The sequence below is a fragment of the Arachis ipaensis genome, chromosome B09, assembly GCF_000816755.2.
Source record: "Arachis ipaensis cultivar K30076 chromosome B09, Araip1.1, whole genome shotgun sequence".
NCBI lineage: Eukaryota > Viridiplantae > Streptophyta > Magnoliopsida > Fabales > Fabaceae > Arachis > Arachis ipaensis.
The window spans coordinates 136096034-136118008 of record NC_029793.2 but is presented as its reverse complement, the minus strand read 5'-3'; the positions used below and the strand labels follow the sequence as shown (position 1 = coordinate 136118008).

The following is a 21975-nucleotide window of genomic DNA, read 5'->3' as shown; positions in this document are numbered from 1 at the left end:
CATAATTAATTTGATTTAATAAATTAAATAGAATAAATTTAAAAAATACTAACAAAACATTAAAATAAATAAATTAAGAAATACTACCAAATAAAATTGATATAAATTATAATAAATTGTGTGATATTTAAATATATAATTAAATTAATTAGTTGCTATAATTAATTCACCGTAATAACTTGTATTTAATAAATTAAAAAAATAAATCGAAAAATACTCTCAGAAGTATGCCACGTCAGTTTCATTATTAAGTGCAGAAATCTGATTTTTATATAATAAAATAGATAGATAGACAGAATAGATAGTAGAAGATTTCGGGTGTAACTCTTCATTCTGGACATATAGAGTGATTAATCTAAAAGTGGATATCTTTATTTTTCGCACTGTGCGAGTTTTTGACACATTATGCATATTGCGAGATGGTGAATTGGTGAAAAGCTGATCTCTCATTTTTCTATTTCCCTCCCAAAAACACTCACATCAAGAAGAGAAAAAAAAAAACATGAAAATTATATATTGACTCTTTTCAACAAACTAGTCCATTCCTTCTTTTCTTTGTTAATTTCTTTGAGTATTGTTACAGTATGAACGTGTTGGTATAAAAATGCTTAACGGTTCATATCACATATATATGATAATGTTATGTCCTGATGGCTTCTTAGTTTGTGATCAAGTTGCTAATTATTGTTCAATATTTAATCACGGGTGGTATTAAAAAACAAAATTAATGTGCATTTACATATAAAATAAAGTAACTCCTCGGGAGAACATCGTCTTGTCGTCATTGCTATTGGAGAGGGAGATGGTGTTGGCAGCAAGCCACCCCAAGAAGAGAGCGGGGAGAAAAAAGGTTCAGAGAGACATGCCACCCTGTGTATCATGACGTGCGACGGAAGAATTCTGGCAAGTGTGTTTGCGAGGTGTTGGAGATGTAGAAGACCATGAACACCGATTTAATATTTTGTTTCTCGCAGATTATGATTAAAATTAAAAGAAAAATTAAAACGTCTCTCGCTATTAGCGAGAAAGAATGATCAGACTTTTAAAAGAGTTTAGAAATTCCATCTCGTTATATACGTAATACGTGATCCATCTTATAGTTTCATTGTATTCAAATTAAAAAAAAGAACAGAGAAAAAAACGAATACATCCTTAACTTTTTGTTCTGCAAATATTTATATTTTTAAATATTTAAAAATATATTTAGATTTTTAACTTTTTTTTAAATTAGAATATATTGATCTCTAGGTCTAATTTGTCCCTTTTAAAAATTCTTTTATGTGTGCATTTATATATCGGTTAGATTAATACAACAGAAGTTATGTTTAATTTTTTTGTTGGGTCTGTCAGACCCAAATGAACAGAAAGATATTAATATGTTTAAATTTTAAAAAAATTAAAAATTTAAATATATTTTTAAATTGTTAGAAATTTAAATATCTGTAAAGACCTATTTATTCTTTTCTAAAAAAAATAAAATAACTAGGTTAAACCTTCTTGCAGTGGGCAAGAAGCTTCGGCGGACCCACTGCGCAACACGCTCTAGTCCCATCTTTAGAGCATATTTCCAAAAATATTTTCATACTAACATTTTTTGTTCATACTTCCTTTGTGATTTATACATTTTATTGAATAAAAATGAGATAATTCACATAAATAAATAGTTTAGAGTTTAAAATTATACAGATATTTTAAATTAATTTTTTTTACTTATTTGTCCTAATCAATTTATATATAAATAAAATCAAATGAATTTAATTTAGCATATTAAGTAGTAAATTATTTACTGTTGAAAAAGCGTGTAATATATAAATCGAATTATCACTATACAACATATACATAATAAATCGAATAAATCTGATTCAATTTACTGCTTATACAACTTATTGACATTTTTTTATTCGATTTAATTGTTTATTTATTCTATATTAACTTTAAAACATAAATATCAATAAAATATACCCTATTTGAATTCAAATAAAATATTAAAAAAATCAAAATGAACAAGAATAAAAATTCAAATTTTGTATTTTGGTTCAACTTTTAAAAAATTTATATTTTTACAAACTTATAAATTTAAAATGGAATAATAAACGATTTATAAACCATCCTTTTACTTATTAATACCTAAAAAGAATCATTAACGGAACTTTTGATGTTAAAAAAGTTATTATAAAGTATATCCTTCTAAGGTGACATAAGAGTTAAAGTTTAAAATTTTCAGAGTAAAAAATAATAGATAGTTATATAATATAAAATGACCAACAATATTTATACAAAATGTAATTTGTAAATAAATAATTAAAATTAAAATACTATACTAATTAAATTATCATTTTATACTAATCTCCCACCGTATTATCACATGTTGTATAAATATAGTTGGTTATTTTATATTGTATAACTATTTGACTCAAAAAATTTAAGTTTTAACTCATATATCATCTTAGAAGGCTATACCTTTTATAATAATTTTTTTAACATCAAAAGTCTCGGTAATGATTCTTTAGATGTTAATGAGTCAAATGGTAATTTTTATCAAATTTTTAGAAATCATTTATTGTTCCGTTTTAAATTTATAAGTTTGTAAAAATATTGATTTTTTGGAATTTGAACTAAAACACATGGGGGTATTTTCTTATCAATAAATTGTATAAGTAGTAAATTGAATCAGATTAATTTGATTAGTTTAGGACATCTTGGCAGGACAAGGACTAATCTGTCATGAATTGGAGCTCCATTCAAAAGTTTGTCGCTGATCAATTGGTTGCTGTATTTAGTAGTCGAGATTCGAATCCCAACACTTGTTTAAGCAAACTAGTGAGCTAACCACTATACTAATTTAATTTGCTTGAATTCCAAACTATTTATTCATAGAAATGGCAAAAACCCCAGCGGAATGGGTACCCGCGAAGATTTACCCGTCGAGGGGCAGATATGGGAGGATTTTTGTACCTGCGGAAACGGGGACCCGTTTATTATACGGGGCCGTCTTATGGGGACTCATATAATCTCCGTATATGTAAAATGACAATAATACTCCTGTGCGCGCGCGCGCACACACACACCAAAGTGAGAAGTTAAAAATTCCAACCCTAACTGTCACTCACACTCACTCACTCTGAACTCTGAAGCTCATTCTCCCTCTCCTCTCCTCTCACCACTATTAGTCACCACTGCCATCTGCCATCTCTTACCCCCTCACCGCCGCCAACACAAAGCTCATACCCTCTCCTCGCGTGCCTGGGTCTCATTAGTCATCTCGTTCGCAAATCACAACATCGTCGTCACATCCGGCCAGCTGAGGCAGCAGTGTCGCTTCAAAGCCTCTTCGCCTATTCTTGTCTTCACCTCTTCGCCTTGTCATCGATTTTCACCGTCAACTCAGCTGCTCTTGCTTTCGGCAAGTTATGTGAACTACCATTTAAATTCATTCTATTATGGTTTTAGGGTTCATCTATTATATTATTTCTGTAATTTTAATTTGCTTTGAAGAACTTGTACTGATTTATTTTAATTTGCTTTGAAAAATTTGTTAATTTTATTTTGCTTTGAAAACTCGTTAATTTACTTTGAAGAATTTGTTAATTTTAATTTGTTTTGAAGAATTTGTTAATTTATTTTGAAGAATTTGTTCTGATTTATTTTAATATGCTTTAAAGAACTTGTTAATTTTAATTTACTTTAAAAAATTTTTTAATTATTATAGTATTATTTCTGATTTTAATTCTGTTCATTATAATTTATGTGATTTGATTTTTGTGATTTCTTTAAAATTTTGTGATTTCTGTGATTTGTGATTTTTTGTTCGATGTAAGATTCAAATAAATCAAAATTTACTATCACTACCATTATAGGATGAAAGAAGGCTCGAGAATTATGTTTTAGTTTTTGACTATATTTGGTGTTTTAATATTTTAGTAGAAATGTTTGTTATTTATTATTGTTTAAGTATTTAGAGATAATGAAAATTATGTTTGTAATAAAAATTGAGAATTATCTATATTTTTTTATTTTTTCTGTTTTTTTATTTTATTCAATTTTTTTTTAATAAAAATCCGCAAAAACCCTAATCTTCAGTAGATGCAGGGTCTCTATTGTCCGTTGCAAGAACAGGATGGGGATAGGGACAAGTTTTGGAGGCGGGGGCACCATAGAGACCGGTTGCCATCCTTATTTATTCATGTCAATTACTCATAGTTGTTGGTTTTGGACAAAGGGTTTCATGTTGGGATGATTAGTAATTGAATAAGTTCACAAAACCCATCAAAACAAGCCCGCACAACATCGATTTTGGACTACATACTAGAAAGCTGATATAGACTAGGTCGAACAAACTCTTGACCAAAAAAAGTAGTGTAATTGGGCTGAATCAAATTATTGGAATGGGGGTAGATTACATGAATAAAACTAGCTTTTTAGTAAACCAACTAGATTTTGGTTTACTGGATTGGGTATGCATCAATTTATTACTCAACGATAAATTTTTAAATAGAGTTTAAATTTACGATAATTATTCTTTAACTTGTCGAGTTGAGAAATACCATAAAATCCTCCCAAAAACACACTAATTTTTAGTAGAAATAATATCATGAAAAAAATAGTATCATGAAGAAGAAGAAAAAAACGTAAACACTATTATAATAAAAGTTAATAAGTAATTGTTCGGAATTCGAATCATTCTTTATATATGCAACAATCCATTAGACAAAATTTTAAATAAATTTAAATTTATAATAAATTAATTTTTAATTTATTGAACAAAAAATACATAAAAAAAATCAGTCAATAAATCATATATGTAATAAATTTTATCGTCAAATTTTTATTCGTCAAGAAATAAACTCAAACTAAATAATAAATTAGTTGTTGATTATTGTAGGACATTATTTTTTTAAGTATATATTTAAATAGGTCTTTAAAGAATTTTGATTTTTGCGTGAACGTTTTCATCTCTGTTCATGCCCTGGGTCGAGCTGTACGATCCGGGCCGATTAAAGACAAGTCGACCGACCTCTTCAGGTCTGGAATTCCCGACCTCTTCTCAAAGAGCTCGGCCAAATCGCTACAGGGAGCCCAAGCAGGCCCAAATAAAGGGACATAGCCCAATCTAAAGGCAACTAAAGCCTAGAAAGATAAGATGACTTCGCTCAGAAGATAAGATAAGATAACTAACTTATCTTATCCGGAAAGGTCACTCCACACTATTATAAATACATTGGAGCACCCAGGTATAACTCATACTATGATTCTACTAAAAACCTGCTTAAAGCCCATGCTAACTTAAGCATCGGAGTCTCTTGCAGGTACCACCACCCTCCGGTGACGAAAGATCAGCAGCATCTCCAGCTCCACCAGTTCCACCAGGTCGGATACAACAGCTCCAGCCACCACAGCAGATCTCATCCGAGATCAACCTTCAGTTTTAGGTAACCCTCGGAACATTGGCGTCGTTGCCGGGAACCTGGAAGTCATCCCATCATCATGGCGGATGACATTGACAACGATCACAACTCTGATTTGGAAAACAGGATTCCGCACAAGAATGCGGACACCACACCCAAAGACACACCTCAGCAAAATGGAGAAAAGCATTCCCCAAATTCGGAAATTTTAGAAGCCCTCCGAGAACAACAAAATCGGCTTAAGCAGCTCGAACAGGAGGCTGAACATCAGCGGGAAGCTGAAAGAGACCTCCGAAGAGAAACTAGGTGACGCCGAGAGTTGGAAGACAAGCTCCTAAAACTCAAAGCCAACCTAAAAACCAAAACCATTCAACCGGTCACGAGGACAACTCCCCCAAAGATCGAGATCCCTTCACCAAAGAAATCATGAAAGCTAAAGTTCCGAAGGATTTTAAAGCACCCAACATGACCCCATACGACGGTACCTCCGATCCAAGTCATCATCTCAGTAATTTCAGAAGCAAAATATATCTCACCGATGCCTCGGACGCTATTCATTGCAAAGCCTTCCCAACAACCCTAACAAAGACAGCTATTAAGTGGTTCGACAGTCTGCCTCCCAGGTCCATCACAAGTTTTGATGACCTAGCCAAGAAGTTTCTTGCCAGATTTTTCATTCAGAAGGACAAAACCAAACACATCCCAAGCCTATTAGGAATCAAACAAGGAGATCGGGAGAGTCTTCGATCTTACATGGAAAGATTCAACAAAGCATGTCTGGACATACAAAGCCTACCAACAGAAGCAGCCATTATAGGTCTCATCAATGGCCTGCGGGAAGGACCCTTTAGTCATTCTATATCAAAGAAACACCCAACATCTTTAAAAGAAGTGCAAGAACGAGCAGAGAAGTATATCAACATGGGAGAAAATTCTCGGTTAGGAGAGACCTCAAAATCCGGATTCCCCTACTCCTCCCGGGATAAGGATAAAGACTCCAAAAAAAAAAGAAGATCAACATGGAGAGAAGCCTAAAAAATACCACAATTACACACCTCTTTGGGTGTCTCTTGTGGACGTTTTCCGAGAAGTATGACACACTGAGAAGATTCCACCACCTCGTCCAATCAAGGGCAAAAAAGGAGAGAGAAATCAGACAGAATACTATGAATACCACTGGATCTATGGACATCCTACAAACGAGTGCTTCGACTTAAAGAATGTCATAGAAAAATTGGTAAGAGAGGGGCGACTTGATCGATACTTAGCCAACAAAACGGATGAACCTAGAAAAAGAAGAAGGGACGAAGAGGTCGGTCGAGCTGAACGACCACCCCACACTCCGGAGAGGCACGTTCACATGATAAATGGAGGATTCACAGGAGGAGGGATCTCCAAATCATCTCGCAAAAGGCACCTTAAAGAAGTATATCACGTTGGAGGAGAATAAGGATCATCCGACCTCCCTACTATTACTTTTACCCAGGAAGACGCGGCAGGTATCATCCCGGGATATGATAATCCCATGGTCATTACTATCATATTGGCCAATGCCAATCTCCACTGCACACTGGTGGACCAAGGAAGCTCGGCAGATATTTTGTTTAAATTCGCCTTCGACAAACTCGGCCTACAGAAAAAAGAGCTCAGAGCATATCCGAATAGTTTGTTCGGACTAGGAGACACTCCAATCCAACCACTTGGATATATCTCACTACACACAACCTTTGGAATAGGAACCCGATCAAGGACACTCAACATAGACTACATCGTAGTAGACGTGAGCTCAGCATACAATGCCCTGATAGGTCAGACAACACTAAATCAGCTTGTCGCAGTAGTTTTAACTCCACATCTATGCATGAAGTTTCCAACTCCAGAAGGGATCGCCACAATAAAAGGAGACCAGAAAATTGCGCGACACTGCTACAACAAAAGTCTGAACCTTAGAGAAAAAGGAGAAGAAATCAACACTATCGAACTCCGGGGAATTCGAGGTCGGGAGGAACTTCGTCCACAACCAGAAGGCGAGATCGAGGAAGTCCAGATTGGAGATATCCCGGATAAAATAATAAATATTGGGGCAACCTTGAAAAAAGACATAAAGGAGCCTTTGATACAGTTCCTAAGGGATAATGCCGACCTCTTTGCATGGAAGGCTGCAGACATGCCGGGCATAGATCCCAAACTAATGTGCCACAAACTGGCGGTGTTCATACCCTAGGTCGAGCTATCCGACCTGGGATGATTCGAGGTAGAGCGACCAACCTCTTCAGGTCAGACTATCCGACCTCTTCTCAAAGAGCTCAGCCAAATCAACAGGAGAGCCCAGATTAAGGGCATAAATAGAGGAACACGACCCGAATCCTAAGGCGGCCTAAGCCTATAGAGATGAAAGAGGTTCCATTGAAGATACGCTGACCTCAACTCAAAGATAAAGATAAGATAAGATAACTAACTTATCTTATCCAAAAGGTCACATCTCATCATTATAAATACACTGGAGCACCCAGGTATAACTCATACTCTGATTTTACATAACACCTTTTTAATACCCATGCTAACTTAAGCATCAGAGTCTCTTGCAAGTACCCCCCCACCCTCTGGTGGTCACGGATCAGCAGTGCAGCAAGTCCGACAAGTCGGACACAACAGCTCCAGCCACCACCAACCAGCCGGACACGTCATCTCCGACCAGTACCGAAGATCTCATCCGAGATCGACCTCCAGTTTCAGGTAACCCTCGGAACATTGGCGCCGTTGCCGGGGAACCTGGAAGTCATCCCATCACCATGGCGGACAACCATGACAACGACCACGACTCAGATCTAGAAAATAGAACACCGCACAAAAATACGGATGCCCCACCAAAAGACACTTTGGAATCCAACGGAGACAAAAATTCAGCTAAACCGGGAGCAATAGAAGCCCTTCAAGATCGCTTGAAACAACTTGAAGAAGAAACCCAACGACAACGAGAAATCGGAAAAGATCTACAAAAGGAAGTACGGCGACGTAGAGAATTGGAAGACAAGTTACAGCAATTAGAAGCCGATCTAAAAGCCCCTCGAGTCACTCCTGAGAAAAGCTCACGCAAAGAACATGATCCGTTCACCAGGGAAATCATGAAAACCAAAATTCCAAAAGACTTCAAACTCCCGGATATGATTTTGTACGACGGCACCACCGATCCCAATCATCATCTCAGTAATTTCAGAAGCAGAATGTACCTTACCGATGCCTCAGATGCCATTCGCTGCAAAGCCTTCCCAACAACCCTCACGAAGACGGCGATCAGATGGTTCGACAGCTTACCTCCCAAGTCCATCTCAAACTTCGACGACCTAGCCGGAAAGTTCCTTGCCAGATTCTCCATCCAGAAAGATAAAGCTAAACATGCCCCCAATCTACTAGGGATCAAACAAGGAGATCGGGAGAGCCTCCGCAACTACATGGAAAGATTCAACAAAACATGCATGGACATACAAAGCTTACCCACAAAGGCCGCCATCATGGGACTTATCAACGGCCTACGAGAGGGACCTTTCAGCCAGTCTATATCAAAAAAGTACCCGACCTCCTTAGACGAAGTGCAGGAACGGGCAGAAAAATACATCAACATGGAAGAAAATGCTCGGTTAGGAGAGATTTCAAAATCAGGGGCCTCCTACCGTGACAAAGACAATGAATCCAAAAGAAAAGAAGACCGACAAGGGGAGAAAATTAAAAAATACCATAATTATACTCCCCTCAGAGCATCCATAGTCGAAATATACAAAGAAGTCTGCCATACAGAAAAAATCCCCCCAGCACGGCCCCTCAAAGAAAAAAGGGGAGGAGGAAATCGGAAGGAATATTGTGAATATCATCGGGTCAGAGGACACGCCACCAACGAATGCTTCGACTTAAAAAATATCATAGAAAAATTGGTAAGGGAAGGAAAATTGGATCGATTCCTGGCCACCCGAGATGATGATCAAAGAAAAAGACGAAGGGATGAAGATACCGAGCGAACAGAACGATCACCTCGGACACCAGAAAGACATGTCCACATGATACATGGCGGATTCGCAACAGGAGAGATCTCCAAATCTTCTCGCAAAAGGTATCTCAAAGAAGTATATCACGTCGAAGGAGAGGAGGAAGCACTCAACATCCCAGCGATAACATTCACTAAGGAGGATGCGTCCGGCATCATCACAGGACACGACGATCCCATGGTCATCACCATCATATTGGTAAACGCCAACCTACACCGCACCTTAATAGACCAAGGGAGTTCTGCCGACATCTTATTCAAGACAGCCTTTGACAAACTCGGCTTAGAAGAAAAAGAACTTAAGGCATATCCAAATAGTCTATTCGGGTTAGGAGATACCCCGGGTCGACCACTGGGATATATATCATTACATACAACCTTCGGAAAAGGAGACCAATCCAGGACCCTCAAAATAGACTACATCGTAGTCAATGTAAGTTCAGCTTACAATGCTCTCATAGGTCGGACAACACTCAACCAACTCGGCGCAATAATCTCGACCCCACACCTGTGTATGAAGTTCCCAACTCCAAAAGGGATAGCCACGATAAAAGCTGACCAAAAGATGGCACGACGCTGTTATAACGAAAGCCTAAACCTCAGAGGCAAAGGAGAAGAGTTCCATGCAATCGAGTTGGGCGGAGTTCAACGACGAGAAGATCTTCGCCCCCAACAAGAGGGCGAGATAGAAAAAATTCAAATCTGGGACACCTCGGAAAAAACAACTAATATCGGCACCATCCTTAAAGGAGATTTAAAAGAATTGCTAATACAATTCTTACGAGATAATGTCGACCTCTTTGCATGGAAAGCCGCGGACATGCCAGGCATAGACCCTAAGCTAATGTGCCACAAGTTGGCGGTCTACCCAGGATCTCGACCAGTACAGCAGAGACGAAGAAAGCTTGGGCCAGAGCGATCCCAGGCTGTGGAAGAGCAAGTACAGGCACTACTGGAAGCTGGATTTATAAGAGAAGTTAAATACCCGCTATGGCTAGCCAACGTCGTCCTGGTAAAAAAATCGAATGGGAAGTGGCGAATGTGCACCGATTACACCGATCTTAACAAAGCTTGTCCAAAAGATCCATACCTACTCCCAAGTATTGACGCCTTGGTATATGCTTCCTCTGGATATAAATATCTCTTGTTTATGGACGCATATTCAGGATACAACCAAATTCCCATGTATCCACCAGATCAAGAAAAGACCTCGTTTTTAACACCAAAGGCAAACTACTGTTACATCGTGATGCCCTTCGGTCTCAAGAACGCAGGAGCTACTTATCAAAGACTAATGAATAAAGTTTTTTCGGATCACATCGGAAACATCATGGAGGTCTATGTGGACGACATGCTAATAAAAACACAAAGCGAAGAGACACTATTGTCCGACCTGTCTCAAGTATTCGACACCATTAGGAAGCATGACATGCGACTTAATCCCACAAAATGCACCTTTGCAGTAGAAGCAGGCAAATTCTTAGGCTTCATGCTCACTCAAAGAAGAATTGAGACAAATCCAGACAAATGTCAGGCCATACTCAACATGAAGAGCCCAACCTGTGTTAAAGAAGTACAGCAACTCAACGGGAGACTGGCCGCCCTATCCCGATTCTTAGCGGGAGCCGTGACAAGATCTCTTCCCTTCTATGCTACTTTAAGAAAGGGAAAACAATTCGAATGGACAATAGAGTGCGAACAAGCCTTCCAAGACCTCAAGAAGTTCTTAGGACAACCACCTATCCTATCCCGACCGCGAGTTGGAGAACCACTCATATTATACCTCGCGGTGGGAAGCAAGGCAGTAGCATCAGCACTAGTCAGAGAAGACGAAAATGGACAACAACCCGTCTACTTCATTAGCAAGGCACTACAGGGATCCGAGCTGAACTACCAGAAAATAGAAAAATTTTGCCTATACTCTTATCCTAACATCTCGATGACTTCGCCCGTACTTCCAGGCTCACACCATTAAGGTCCGAACTAACCAGCCCATAAAAAGAATATTGCAGAAAACAGATCTAGTAGGCAGAATTCTACAATGGGCAGTCGAGTTGTCAGAGTTTGACCTCCAATATGAAGCTCGGACGGCCATCAAATCACAGTATCTGGCCGATTTTATCGCAGAATTCACAGATGCCCTAGAAACCCCCACAGAATGGAATCTTTACGTGGACGGTTCTTCAAATAAAACTGGAAGTGGTGCGGGCGTGATAATAGAAAGCAACCAAGGAACCCAAGTTGAGCTCTCCCTCAAGTTCGGGTTCCCGGCCTCAAACAACCAGGCGGAATATAAAGCATTATTAGCTGGTTTAAAGCTGGCTAAAGAAGTCGGAGCTCAAAAACTCAACATTTACAGCGATTCACAAGTGGTCACATCGCAAATAACAGGGAGCTACCAAGCCAAAGATCCCACCATGAAAAAGTATTTGGATAAAACCAAGGAACAACTCGAACAAATAGGGGAGTATAGGATCTGCCACATACCCCGCGAACAAAATGCCCGAGCTGACTCACTCTCAAAACTAGCCAGCACCAAACTAGGAGGCAACAATAGAAGCCTCATCCAGGAAATGTTGCAGAACTCGTCAATCTCGGAAGAGGAAAAAGTCCTGACTATAACAAGTCAGGACCAAGGATGGATGACCCCTATAGCCAACTACCTCAGAACAGGAATGCTCCGCACAGAAGAAAAGGACGCAAAAAGGCTAAAAAGGGAGGCACAGTACTACACCATCATAAATAACATCCTGTACAAAAGAAGAATCTCAACACCTTTACTAAAATGCGTGCCAACCTCCAACACAAAAGAAGTGCTAGAGGAAATACACGGTGGTATCTGTGGCAATCATCTCGGAGCCCGAGCTCTCGCCAAAAAAGTGCTCCGGGCGGGATTTTATTGGCCAACTCTACAGAGAGAAGCCACAGAATTTGTAAAGACATGCCCACCATGTCAGAAACATGCCAACTTTCACATCGCCCCGCCAGAAGAGCTCATCAGCGTGACCTCGCCTTGGCCGTTCGCAAAATGGGGACTCGATCTTCTCGGCCCCTTCCCACAGGGATCAGGACAAGTTAAATTTCTCATAGTATGGGTAGATTACTTTACAAAGTGGATCGAGGCAGAGCCCCTAGCCAATGCCACCGCTCAAAGAAGCCGGAAATTCTTATATAGAAATATTGTCATAAGGTTTGGGGTTTCATACTCAATAACCACAGACAATGGCACCCAATTCACAGATGCAGGTTTCAGAAAACTAGTAGCCGACTTGAATATAAAGCACCAGTACACCTCCGTTGAACATCCACAAGCTAACGGATAGGCCGAAGCTGCTAACAAAGTCATACTGGCCGGATTAAAACGGAGATCACAATATGCAAAGGGAGCCTGGGCAGAAGAGCTTCCACAGGTCTTATGGGCATATCGAACAACGCCACATTCCACCACGAAGGAATCCCCCTTTCGATTAGCATACGAAATAGAGGCAATAATTCCAGTAGAAATCGAGGAAGGGTCACCCAGAGTAGTTCACTATAATGAGGGAGCAAACTCCCAACTTCAGAGAGAAGAGCTCGACTTGTTACCCGAACTCCAGGAAAGAGCTCGGATCAGGGAAGAAGCTCTAAAGCGCCGAATGGCTTCCAGATATAACCGAAAGGTAGTGCCGAGAAGTTTTGCAGAGAATGATCTCATCCTAATCCGAAACGATATCGGAACAACTCGACCAGGAGAAGGAAAGCTGGCAGCAAACTGGAAAGGACCCTACCGAGTTGTAGAAGTGCTTGGAAAGGGCTATTACAGATTGTCTGAACTCGATGGACGAGAGCTTCCCAGATCGTGGCACGCTTGCAACCTAAGAAGGTACTACAGTTAAGAAGAGATAAAAGATCCCATCATTGGATGCACTCTTTTTCCTGAAAAGGTTTTTTAATGAGGCACCAAGTTGAGACTCAGACAATCCCATATCCTATATGTATCTATTTGCACTTTCCCTTTAAATAAAATATATTTTAGATATTCTACAAAGATTTCAAGACGCATTAATTTGAAGCATTCATCGTCCGATTATAAAGCAACAGATCGGCAGAAAGTGAAAAAGAATTTCACTGCACGATCACGATAAAGACAAACCATCCGATAAAGGTGAAAATGCGATTCACCCAAAAGACGATCTAGAGATGACAACCACTTTCTATAAATTGGCAAAGATGAACACAGAATAATGTAAGAAGTTATCGAAAGTGATCTAAAAAAGAACCTGACGTGGTCTTACGGATCGCTAAAATAATAACTTAAAGACTGGTCGAACGTTAAGAAGTCGAACCAAGTCAAACCAAGTTATAAGTAAACCCTGGAAAGAGGTCTGGCCAACCCTATTAAAGAGGATTACTTTAACTTAGAAGGGCCCGACATAACAAAGTCATCCCAAAACGAAAAGTTATTAAAGTAGTCCCTGAAAGAGATCTGACAAAGATCCAAGAAAGAGGACTACAAAAAATAACTTAAGGGAGACCGACATAACCAAGTCGGACTCCTACAAACGAAAAGTTATTAAAGTAGTCCCTGAAAGAGATCTGACAAAGATCCAAGAAATAGGACTACAAAAAATAACTTAAGGGAGACCGACATAACCAAGTCGGACTCCTACTAACAAAAAGTTATTAAAGTAGTCCCTGAAAGAGATCTGACAAAGATCCAAGAAAGAGGACTACAAAAAATAACTTAAGGGAGACCGACATAACCGAGTCGGACTCCTATTACCAAGAAGTTATCAAAGTAGTCCCTAAAAGAGATCTGACAAAGATCCAAGAAAGAGGACTACAAAAAATAACTTAAGGGAGACTGACATAACCAAGTCGGACTCCTACTACCAAGAAGTTATCAAAGTAATCCCTGAAAGAGACCTGACAAAGGTCTAAGAAGGAGGTTTACAAAAATAACTTAAAAAGAGATCGACCTAACGAAGTCAATCTCCTATAAAACGGTTATAAAAGTAATCTCTGAAAGAGGGGATTACAATAATAACTTAGAAAGGGACCAACGCAAAGGAACCGGCCACAAATACGGAAAATCGAGAAACAAGTTGGACCCCACAAATCGTAACCACAAAGGATTCAAGCTATAAACAACAAAGTAATCCAAGGAGGTCGAGCGGCAAGATTTCGAACATCAAATAGAAAAATAAAAAAGATGTCAAGACAAACAACTACTTTTACTTTATAAAGTTATAAGGCCCGGAAGGCCACCAAAACCTACCACAAAGAGATAACAAGTTACCTTTTGTTTTTCAAAATAAAAAGTTGCTAGACAAGCAACTAGAAAACGTCAGCAAATAAATAAAAAAAGTTCTAAAAGAGCCCACAAGTCGGGCCAACTACACAAATTTTCAAAAAAAGATTAGCAAGCTTCAGGAACCTTCTTGGCAGCATCAGGACAAGGAGAAGGAGGGCGAGTCTGGATCGGCACAGCATTCACAGTTCCATCCTCCCGATTCAGGATCTGGCAATCCGAGTCGGGCACAGCAGGAGGAACCGAAGAGGTCGGCACTTTGGTAGAAGGCACAGGGGGAGGAACAACATCATCATCATCACCCTCATCACCAGGGACAATCTTGCCATCCCTGACTATATTATCCAGGCTGAAAAGGGTGAGATCGGCCTCGGGAGCAATGACCCAAACTTGCTCCTTCAAGTTCTCGTAAGCAGCAGTCACGCTGCCAATGAGATGACCTTGAAGCTCAGAATAATCTTCCCGGGCATGGTCGAGCTCCTCCCTCAGGCGCAGCACCTCTCGATAAGAGGTAACATAACTATCCTTGTGCATCAAGACGGCGTCCTCAGCCAACCTCAACGAAGCTGCCAATGACTGAGAACTCGCCTCCTCATTTAACTCCTTCATCCGATCAAACTCTTGTTTCGCCTTCTCCATAAACGCTTTAATGGCGTGGAGAGGGAGATTCTGAGCAGTCCGATATATGGCAGTAGACATATATGCCATCTTCACATGATTTCGGGCCATGAATTCCAAGTGATGAAGGATGGACACATCATCTATGGAGAGAGCACCGTAGGGACCGATTTGTTGATCCACAAATTCAATAGCATTAAAATCAGGAGCATCAAGGTTGAAGGGCTCAGCAGTCTTTTATTTTTTATTGGGAGGAGCAACAGAAGGAGCAGCAGAGGCGATGTGAGGATCTACCAAACGAACTCGGGGTGTAGGAATCACTTTCTTCACACCAGCAGAACTCTGCACTGATGGCTTCTCGCGCGCCTGGGAGGATCCCTCCCCAGCTGCCCTGGCAGCAACATTTCTGGCAGCAGTCGCCCTCTGTGTCCTCTTAAAAGCTTTCATAGCTTCATTATTCTTCATTGCCTCTGCAAGCAAAACAGAAAGTTCAGCTATAAGTCGAATAAGTCGGAAAAGACAGCTACAAGCAACGTAAACAAAATACCCAGTTCAGTTAGAAGAAGAGAAGGATTGGTCAGAAATTTCTTTGTGTCAAGATGGGGAGGTTGATCCCAGCATTCTTCCAAGATAGTCACAAAGGCTCGCTCGGCCTCATCCAACATCTCCCACGAATACCGGGAGACCCTCACATCTTTTTGCCATTCCAAGGGAAAAGCAGGTTCATCATTCTCATCCAGAAAAAGGGGCGAGCTCCTTCAACAGCTCGGACCTTGAAAAAGTAGTTCTTAAAATCACGGAACAACTCGTCAAACATGGGAAAAACCTTCTTTTCTTGGGTAGAACAAAAGGAGACCCAAGCTGACTTCTTTTTTACCACACCGGGCTTAGTCAAAACAAACAGATAGAAAAAGAGAGATTGGGAAGCAGGAATACCAAAACTGTCGCACAGCAACTGGAAAATTTTTATAAAACCCCAGGAGTTGGGGTGAAGTTGAGAAGGGGCAACATTACAAGACCATAACAAGTCGGTTTTAAATTGAGTAAAAGGAAGGGTAATACCCAATTGACCAAAGGAAAAATCGTAAGCATAAAAGAAGGGGCGATTATCAACAACTCGAGTCGAGAAGCAGACTCTCTCGTCAGAAGAAGGAGGAACAAGCTCATAGTTCTTCTCGTCACCAGAACTACTACAGACACTATGAAACTGCCTAAGCTGAGCACAAAACTCAGAATCAACCAGCGAGACACACATGAGAACCATGGAGTCCACCCAATCGGCCATACCCGCAGGGACCTGGGAAGGCATCTCTACAACATTATTTCGAGAAGACATGAGGTCAACTAAATCCTACAAAAGAAAAGAAGAATGGATTACTCAAAAATATCTCGGACAGGGGGCAAAACATCTCGACAGGCGGATAAACAAAAAGGGAAAACCCCAAGACTTAAGACAAAAGTCTCGGGGCATCCCTTGGAGGCAGTAAACAAACAAGGTCTTCAAGATATTTCTACAGCTCATATCCCAGCACTCATCAAAATAAAATCCAGAAAGAAAACAAAGGAAGCAAAAACGCAAAAAAGTCCACCCTTCTACAGTTTACCAGCAAAAAGCACTACTTCTACAATGTATCAGAAATACCAAAAAGGTCAAGCAACAAAGGCACAAACTTCTTAATCAAGCAAAAATCATCAGCCAAGGCACAAACAGAAACGACGGTAACATGCAAAATAAAAAAGATTCAAGCAACAAGAAAAAGATTCGCACAAAAAATAACGAAGAAATTCCAGAGCATGCAATAAATCAAGAATGATGAAAACAGAAAGATCCAAACTTTCTCCAAAAAGAAGATCAAAAGGAAAACTCCATCGCAAAGTCAAAAACAACGAGGAAAATATGAAATGGGACTAACCTGGAGACGGAAGAAGCTTCGAGGAAGAGTGGAAACGCAGAGATAAGGGCTGCCCAGAAAAACGCCAAGCGACGCCGCAAACACAAGAAAGCAAAAAACGGAAGACAGAGAGCAGAAACAGAAAACGAGAGAGTAAAGGGAGAAGTTACGAAGAAGAAATGAAGAAGAGAAACCGTTTTTGATCGCGAAATTCAAAATAAAAGCCAAGAGAGAATGAAGGGAAAATTAATGCCAATTAAATGCGGATATTAAAACCGCTTGCGTTCCCAAAAAGCGCTAATACAAAAGCGCGCGCTTCTAGAGAAAAACGTTCTACATTCAAAAAAGACTTCAAAGAAAGGAATCGACAAATGCTTGAGTTCAACTTTAAGATGAACCGAAGTCAAGGACTCGACCTCAAAAAGAAGATCGAGCTCAAGCAGGGGCACTGTTCATACCCTGGGTCGAGCTATCCGACCTGGGATGATTCGAGGTAGAGCGACCAACCTCTTCAGGTCAGACTATCCGACCTCTTCTCAAAGAGCTCGGCCAAATCAATAGGAGAGCCCAGATTAAGGGCCCAAATAGAGGAACACGACCCGAATCCTAAGGCGGCCTAAGCCTATAGAGATGAAAGGGGTTCCATTGAAGATACGCTGACCTCAACTCAAAGATAAAGATAAGATAAGATAACTAACTTATCTTATCCAAAAGGTCACATCTCATCATTATAAATACACTGGAGCACCCAGGTATAACTCATACTCTGATTCTACATAACACCTGTTTAATACCCATGCTAACTTAAGCATCAGAGTCTCTTGCAGGTACCCCCACCCTCCGGTGGTCACGGATCAGCAGTGCAGCAAGTCCGACAAGTCGGACACAACAGCTCCGGCCGCCACCAGCCAGCCGGACACGTCATCTTCGACCAGTACCGAAGATCTCATCCGAGATCGACCTCCAGTTTTAGGTAACCCTCGAAACAGGCAGTATACCCAGAATCTTGACCAGTACAATAGAAGCATAGGAAGCTCGGACCGGAGAGATCCCAAGTTGTGGAAGAACAGGTACAAGCTCTACTGGAGGCAGGATTCATAAGAGAAGTCAAATATCCACTATGGCTAGCCAACGTTGTATTGGTGAAAAATTCAAATGGGAAATGGCGGATGTGCACTGATTACACCGACCTCAATAAAGTTTGCCCAAAAGATCCCTATCCACTCCCAAGCATAGACACTCTAGTGGATGCCTCCTCCGGATACAAGTACCTTTCCTTCATGGATGCGTATTTGGGATACAATCAAATCCCAATGTACCCACCTGATCAAGAAAAGACCTCATTCCTAACCCCAAAAGCAAATTACTGTTATGTTGTCATGCCATTCGGACTAAAAAACGCAGGAGCTACCTACCAAAGATTAATGAATAAGGTCTTCGCAGACCATATCGGGAAACTCATGGAGGTATATGTGGACGACATGTTGGTAAAAACACAAAGTGAGGAATCATTACTGTCCGACCTCGCCAAAGTGTTCGACACCATCAGAAAGCATGGCATGCGACTTAATCCCGCGAAGTGTACCTTTGCAGTAGAAACCAGCAAATTCCTGGGTTTCATGCTAACACAACGAGGAATTGAGGCGAACTCGGATAAATGCCGAGCTATACTTAACATGAAAAGTCCAACCTGCATCAAAGAAGTTTGAGTGTAGATCAGGAATATTTGGGTGTATTTTAAGAAAGTTTGGGTGTATTTGTAGTTAATGACTTTTCATCTGACGGAGGGTGAATTGTCTTATTCTTTTAGTTGAATTATTTTAGTTTCTGTTTAATATGGTGTATTTTGGGTGTATTTTGCAGCCCCTGTGAGTTGTTGATGACCAATTTATTCTCAAGGTTAGGATGACTTTTAACACCCTTGAAGATGCTGCAAAATTCTACAAGGATTATGCGAAGGCTGTAGGTTTTCTACAAGAGTTCGGAACACAAATAAGAAGGGAAACGAAATTAAGAATCAATTGATTACATGTAGCAGAGAGGGAAAATAGAAATCGAAAATATCTCCCACCGAGAAGACAAATCCCTCTGCTGGTTTAAATTTCCTGCAAGAATTTATGTACACATATTGAAGGACGTTGGTGTTTGGATCATTCGAAGGTTGTGTTGCATCATTCACATTCTTGCTATCCAAATCAAGCAGAGATGCTCAAATAGCACAGGGAACTAAGCATGTACGTGCGTCGTACAATAGAGAATAACGAGGAAGCGGGCATCAGACCAAGCAAAACTTACCACTCATTTGTTGCAGTAGTCAGGGGTCACCGCAAGTTAAATTTTATCGAAAAAGACATGAGGAATTACATCACGAGAAAAGTGCAGAATGTTTCGGAACAAGACAATGCAAAAGAATTTGGGAAATACTTATTAAGAATGAAAGAGAATAATCAGAATTTCTTTTTCGAGCTCGAACTCGAGGACGATCAGTCGATTAAGCTTGCTTTTTGGGTAGACGCAAGGAGTAGAGCTGCCTGTGAGTATTTTGGAGATGTTATTTCATTCGACACCACCTACAATACAAACAGGTAATATACTGTTGTGGTTTATGATGCTGAATTGATGTTGTTTTATGAATCTACTGCAGAGGTGTATATTGGATGTTTTTGGGTGTATAAGCTCATTATTTGGGTGTATTTAATTATTTTAATTTTGTTTTGTTGTAATCTATTTCAGGTATAATTTGGTTTGTGGTTCTTTTGTCGGGGTGAATCATCACAGTCAGTCAACACTTCTTAGATGCGCTTTGATGAAAAACGAAGATATTTAATAATTCAAATGGTTATTTCAATGTTGGCTTTGTTGCATGGGAGGAAAGACTCCAAAAGGGATTCTCACCTATCAATGTGCATCGATGCAAAGGGCTATCGAGGCTTGTATGCCCACAACAATTCACCGTTGGTGTATTTAGCACATCATGAAGAAGATTCTAGACAAATTAAATGGCTACAAGGGACACATAGAAATAGAACAAGAAATGAGCCATGTTGTTTGGAACTCTCATACCAAAGAATCATTTGATAGGAATTAGAATGATTTTCTGCTGAAGTATGGTCTTGTGGACAACAAGTGGCTTTCAGGTAATGACGTTTAAAATATGCAGCAGAGGTGTAAAATTAATGTTTTTGGGTGTATTATAGTCTAATTTGGGTGTATTTTGCAGAGCTTTATGAAGACCGTCATATATGGATTCCAATTTATCTGGATCACCACTTTTGGGACGGGATGAGGAGCACACAAAAGAGCGAGAGTATGCATGCATTTTTTAATAAGTTCATTACTCGGAATAGCTCACTTATTCAATTCATCAAACAATATGATAATTGCGTCGAAAGCAGGGAGCAAAGAGAGAGAGAATTGGATGCTGTAGATTTTCACACGGTCATACTGTGTGCAACAAAATCCTCCATAGAAGCTCAGTTTTAACATGTGTACACTCACCAAAAGTTTAGGAAAGTCCAAACACAATTCATAGGGAAGGTGAATTGCATCACAAGATTAACGAACTCCGCTCTAAGCTATTTGGTATACAAAGTTTGAGAACAAGTTTTCAGCTCAACATTCAACAAGTTTGCGGTTGGTTACGACTCAGTAGCAGCCCAAGTGAAATGCAGTGCTTATTATTCGAGTCAAGAGGGATATTGTGCCGTTACGCCCTAAGCGTGTTAAGCTTTGAACGAGTAACCCAAGTGTCACTGAGATATATATTGGAACGATAGAGTAAGAACATAAAGAGGAGACATACACACATCAAGTGCAACCACGATGAGCCACTATTGGAGCCAAGAAGCAAGAGGTTTGAGAAATTGGTGTTTTGTTCGCAAAATATATGCGAACTTGCATCGAAATTCGAGGAGTTCATCGCCATTCTGCACCGCGCCTACGATAATATCGTGGTTGAGATGGAAGAACTGAAAGCCAAAAGGAATGGGACGTGTTCGTTATCTCACGAAGATGCTAACTTGGAATCCGTTAACGAGCTTCAAAGCCCTCCAAGGGTTCGAACAAGAGGACGTCCAAAAAATAGGCTAGGTTCAAAGTTGGACAAACAGATTGCAAATGCCTCAAAGAAGAAGAAAACGAAAGCTCTAAGCGAGGTAAAAGTGATGTTCTTTAAATAGGTGGTAATTGAGTTTAATTATTTTGTTAATAGTTTTGCTAATATGTGAGTTTATTATTTCCAGTTAAACCTTTTTGATGCTGCATTAGTGGTGCAACTAAATTCCAGCGAATATCATGGACATGTTATAAATTATCAGTTCAAGGATCCAGCAGCAGGGGATAGATTTTTGGGTGTATAGTGACAGTATATTGGTGTAACATTTAGTTTTTTAGGTGTATTTCTGCATTCTCTTGTGTTTGACATTTTTTTTTATATATATTTTTTAAATGCTACTGTTTATGTTAGAAATTAATGTTTTATTTATATTTGTTTGTTTTAAATTTACTATACATATACAATCAAATCCTAAAGAGGCTAACAATTGAAATTTCTGAATTTCCATACCTCTTTGTTGGTTTTTCAATTGATATATGCTAGGACTCATTTTGTGTGTATACCGGTTATATTTGGGTGTATTATTAAAGTAATTGGGCGTAGTAACAGGTTTGGTGTTGTTTTCCTTCATTTTTTTGAACCTGTAATTTATAACTTTTGAATACAGCACAGTCAGT

The 21975-nt window shown here is 39.6% G+C and overlaps 1 protein-coding gene across 1 annotated transcript; it reads left to right on the top strand.

Moving 5' to 3' along the window:
- On the top strand, window positions 2900–21660 carry LOC110266958. Its single transcript, XM_021112054.1, has 3 exons — window positions 2900–3016; window positions 21021–21398; window positions 21486–21660. The coding sequence occupies exons 1-3, from the start codon at window positions 2900–2902 to the stop codon at window positions 21600–21602; spliced, it is 612 nt and encodes a 203-aa protein (XP_020967713.1). The 3' UTR covers window positions 21603–21660.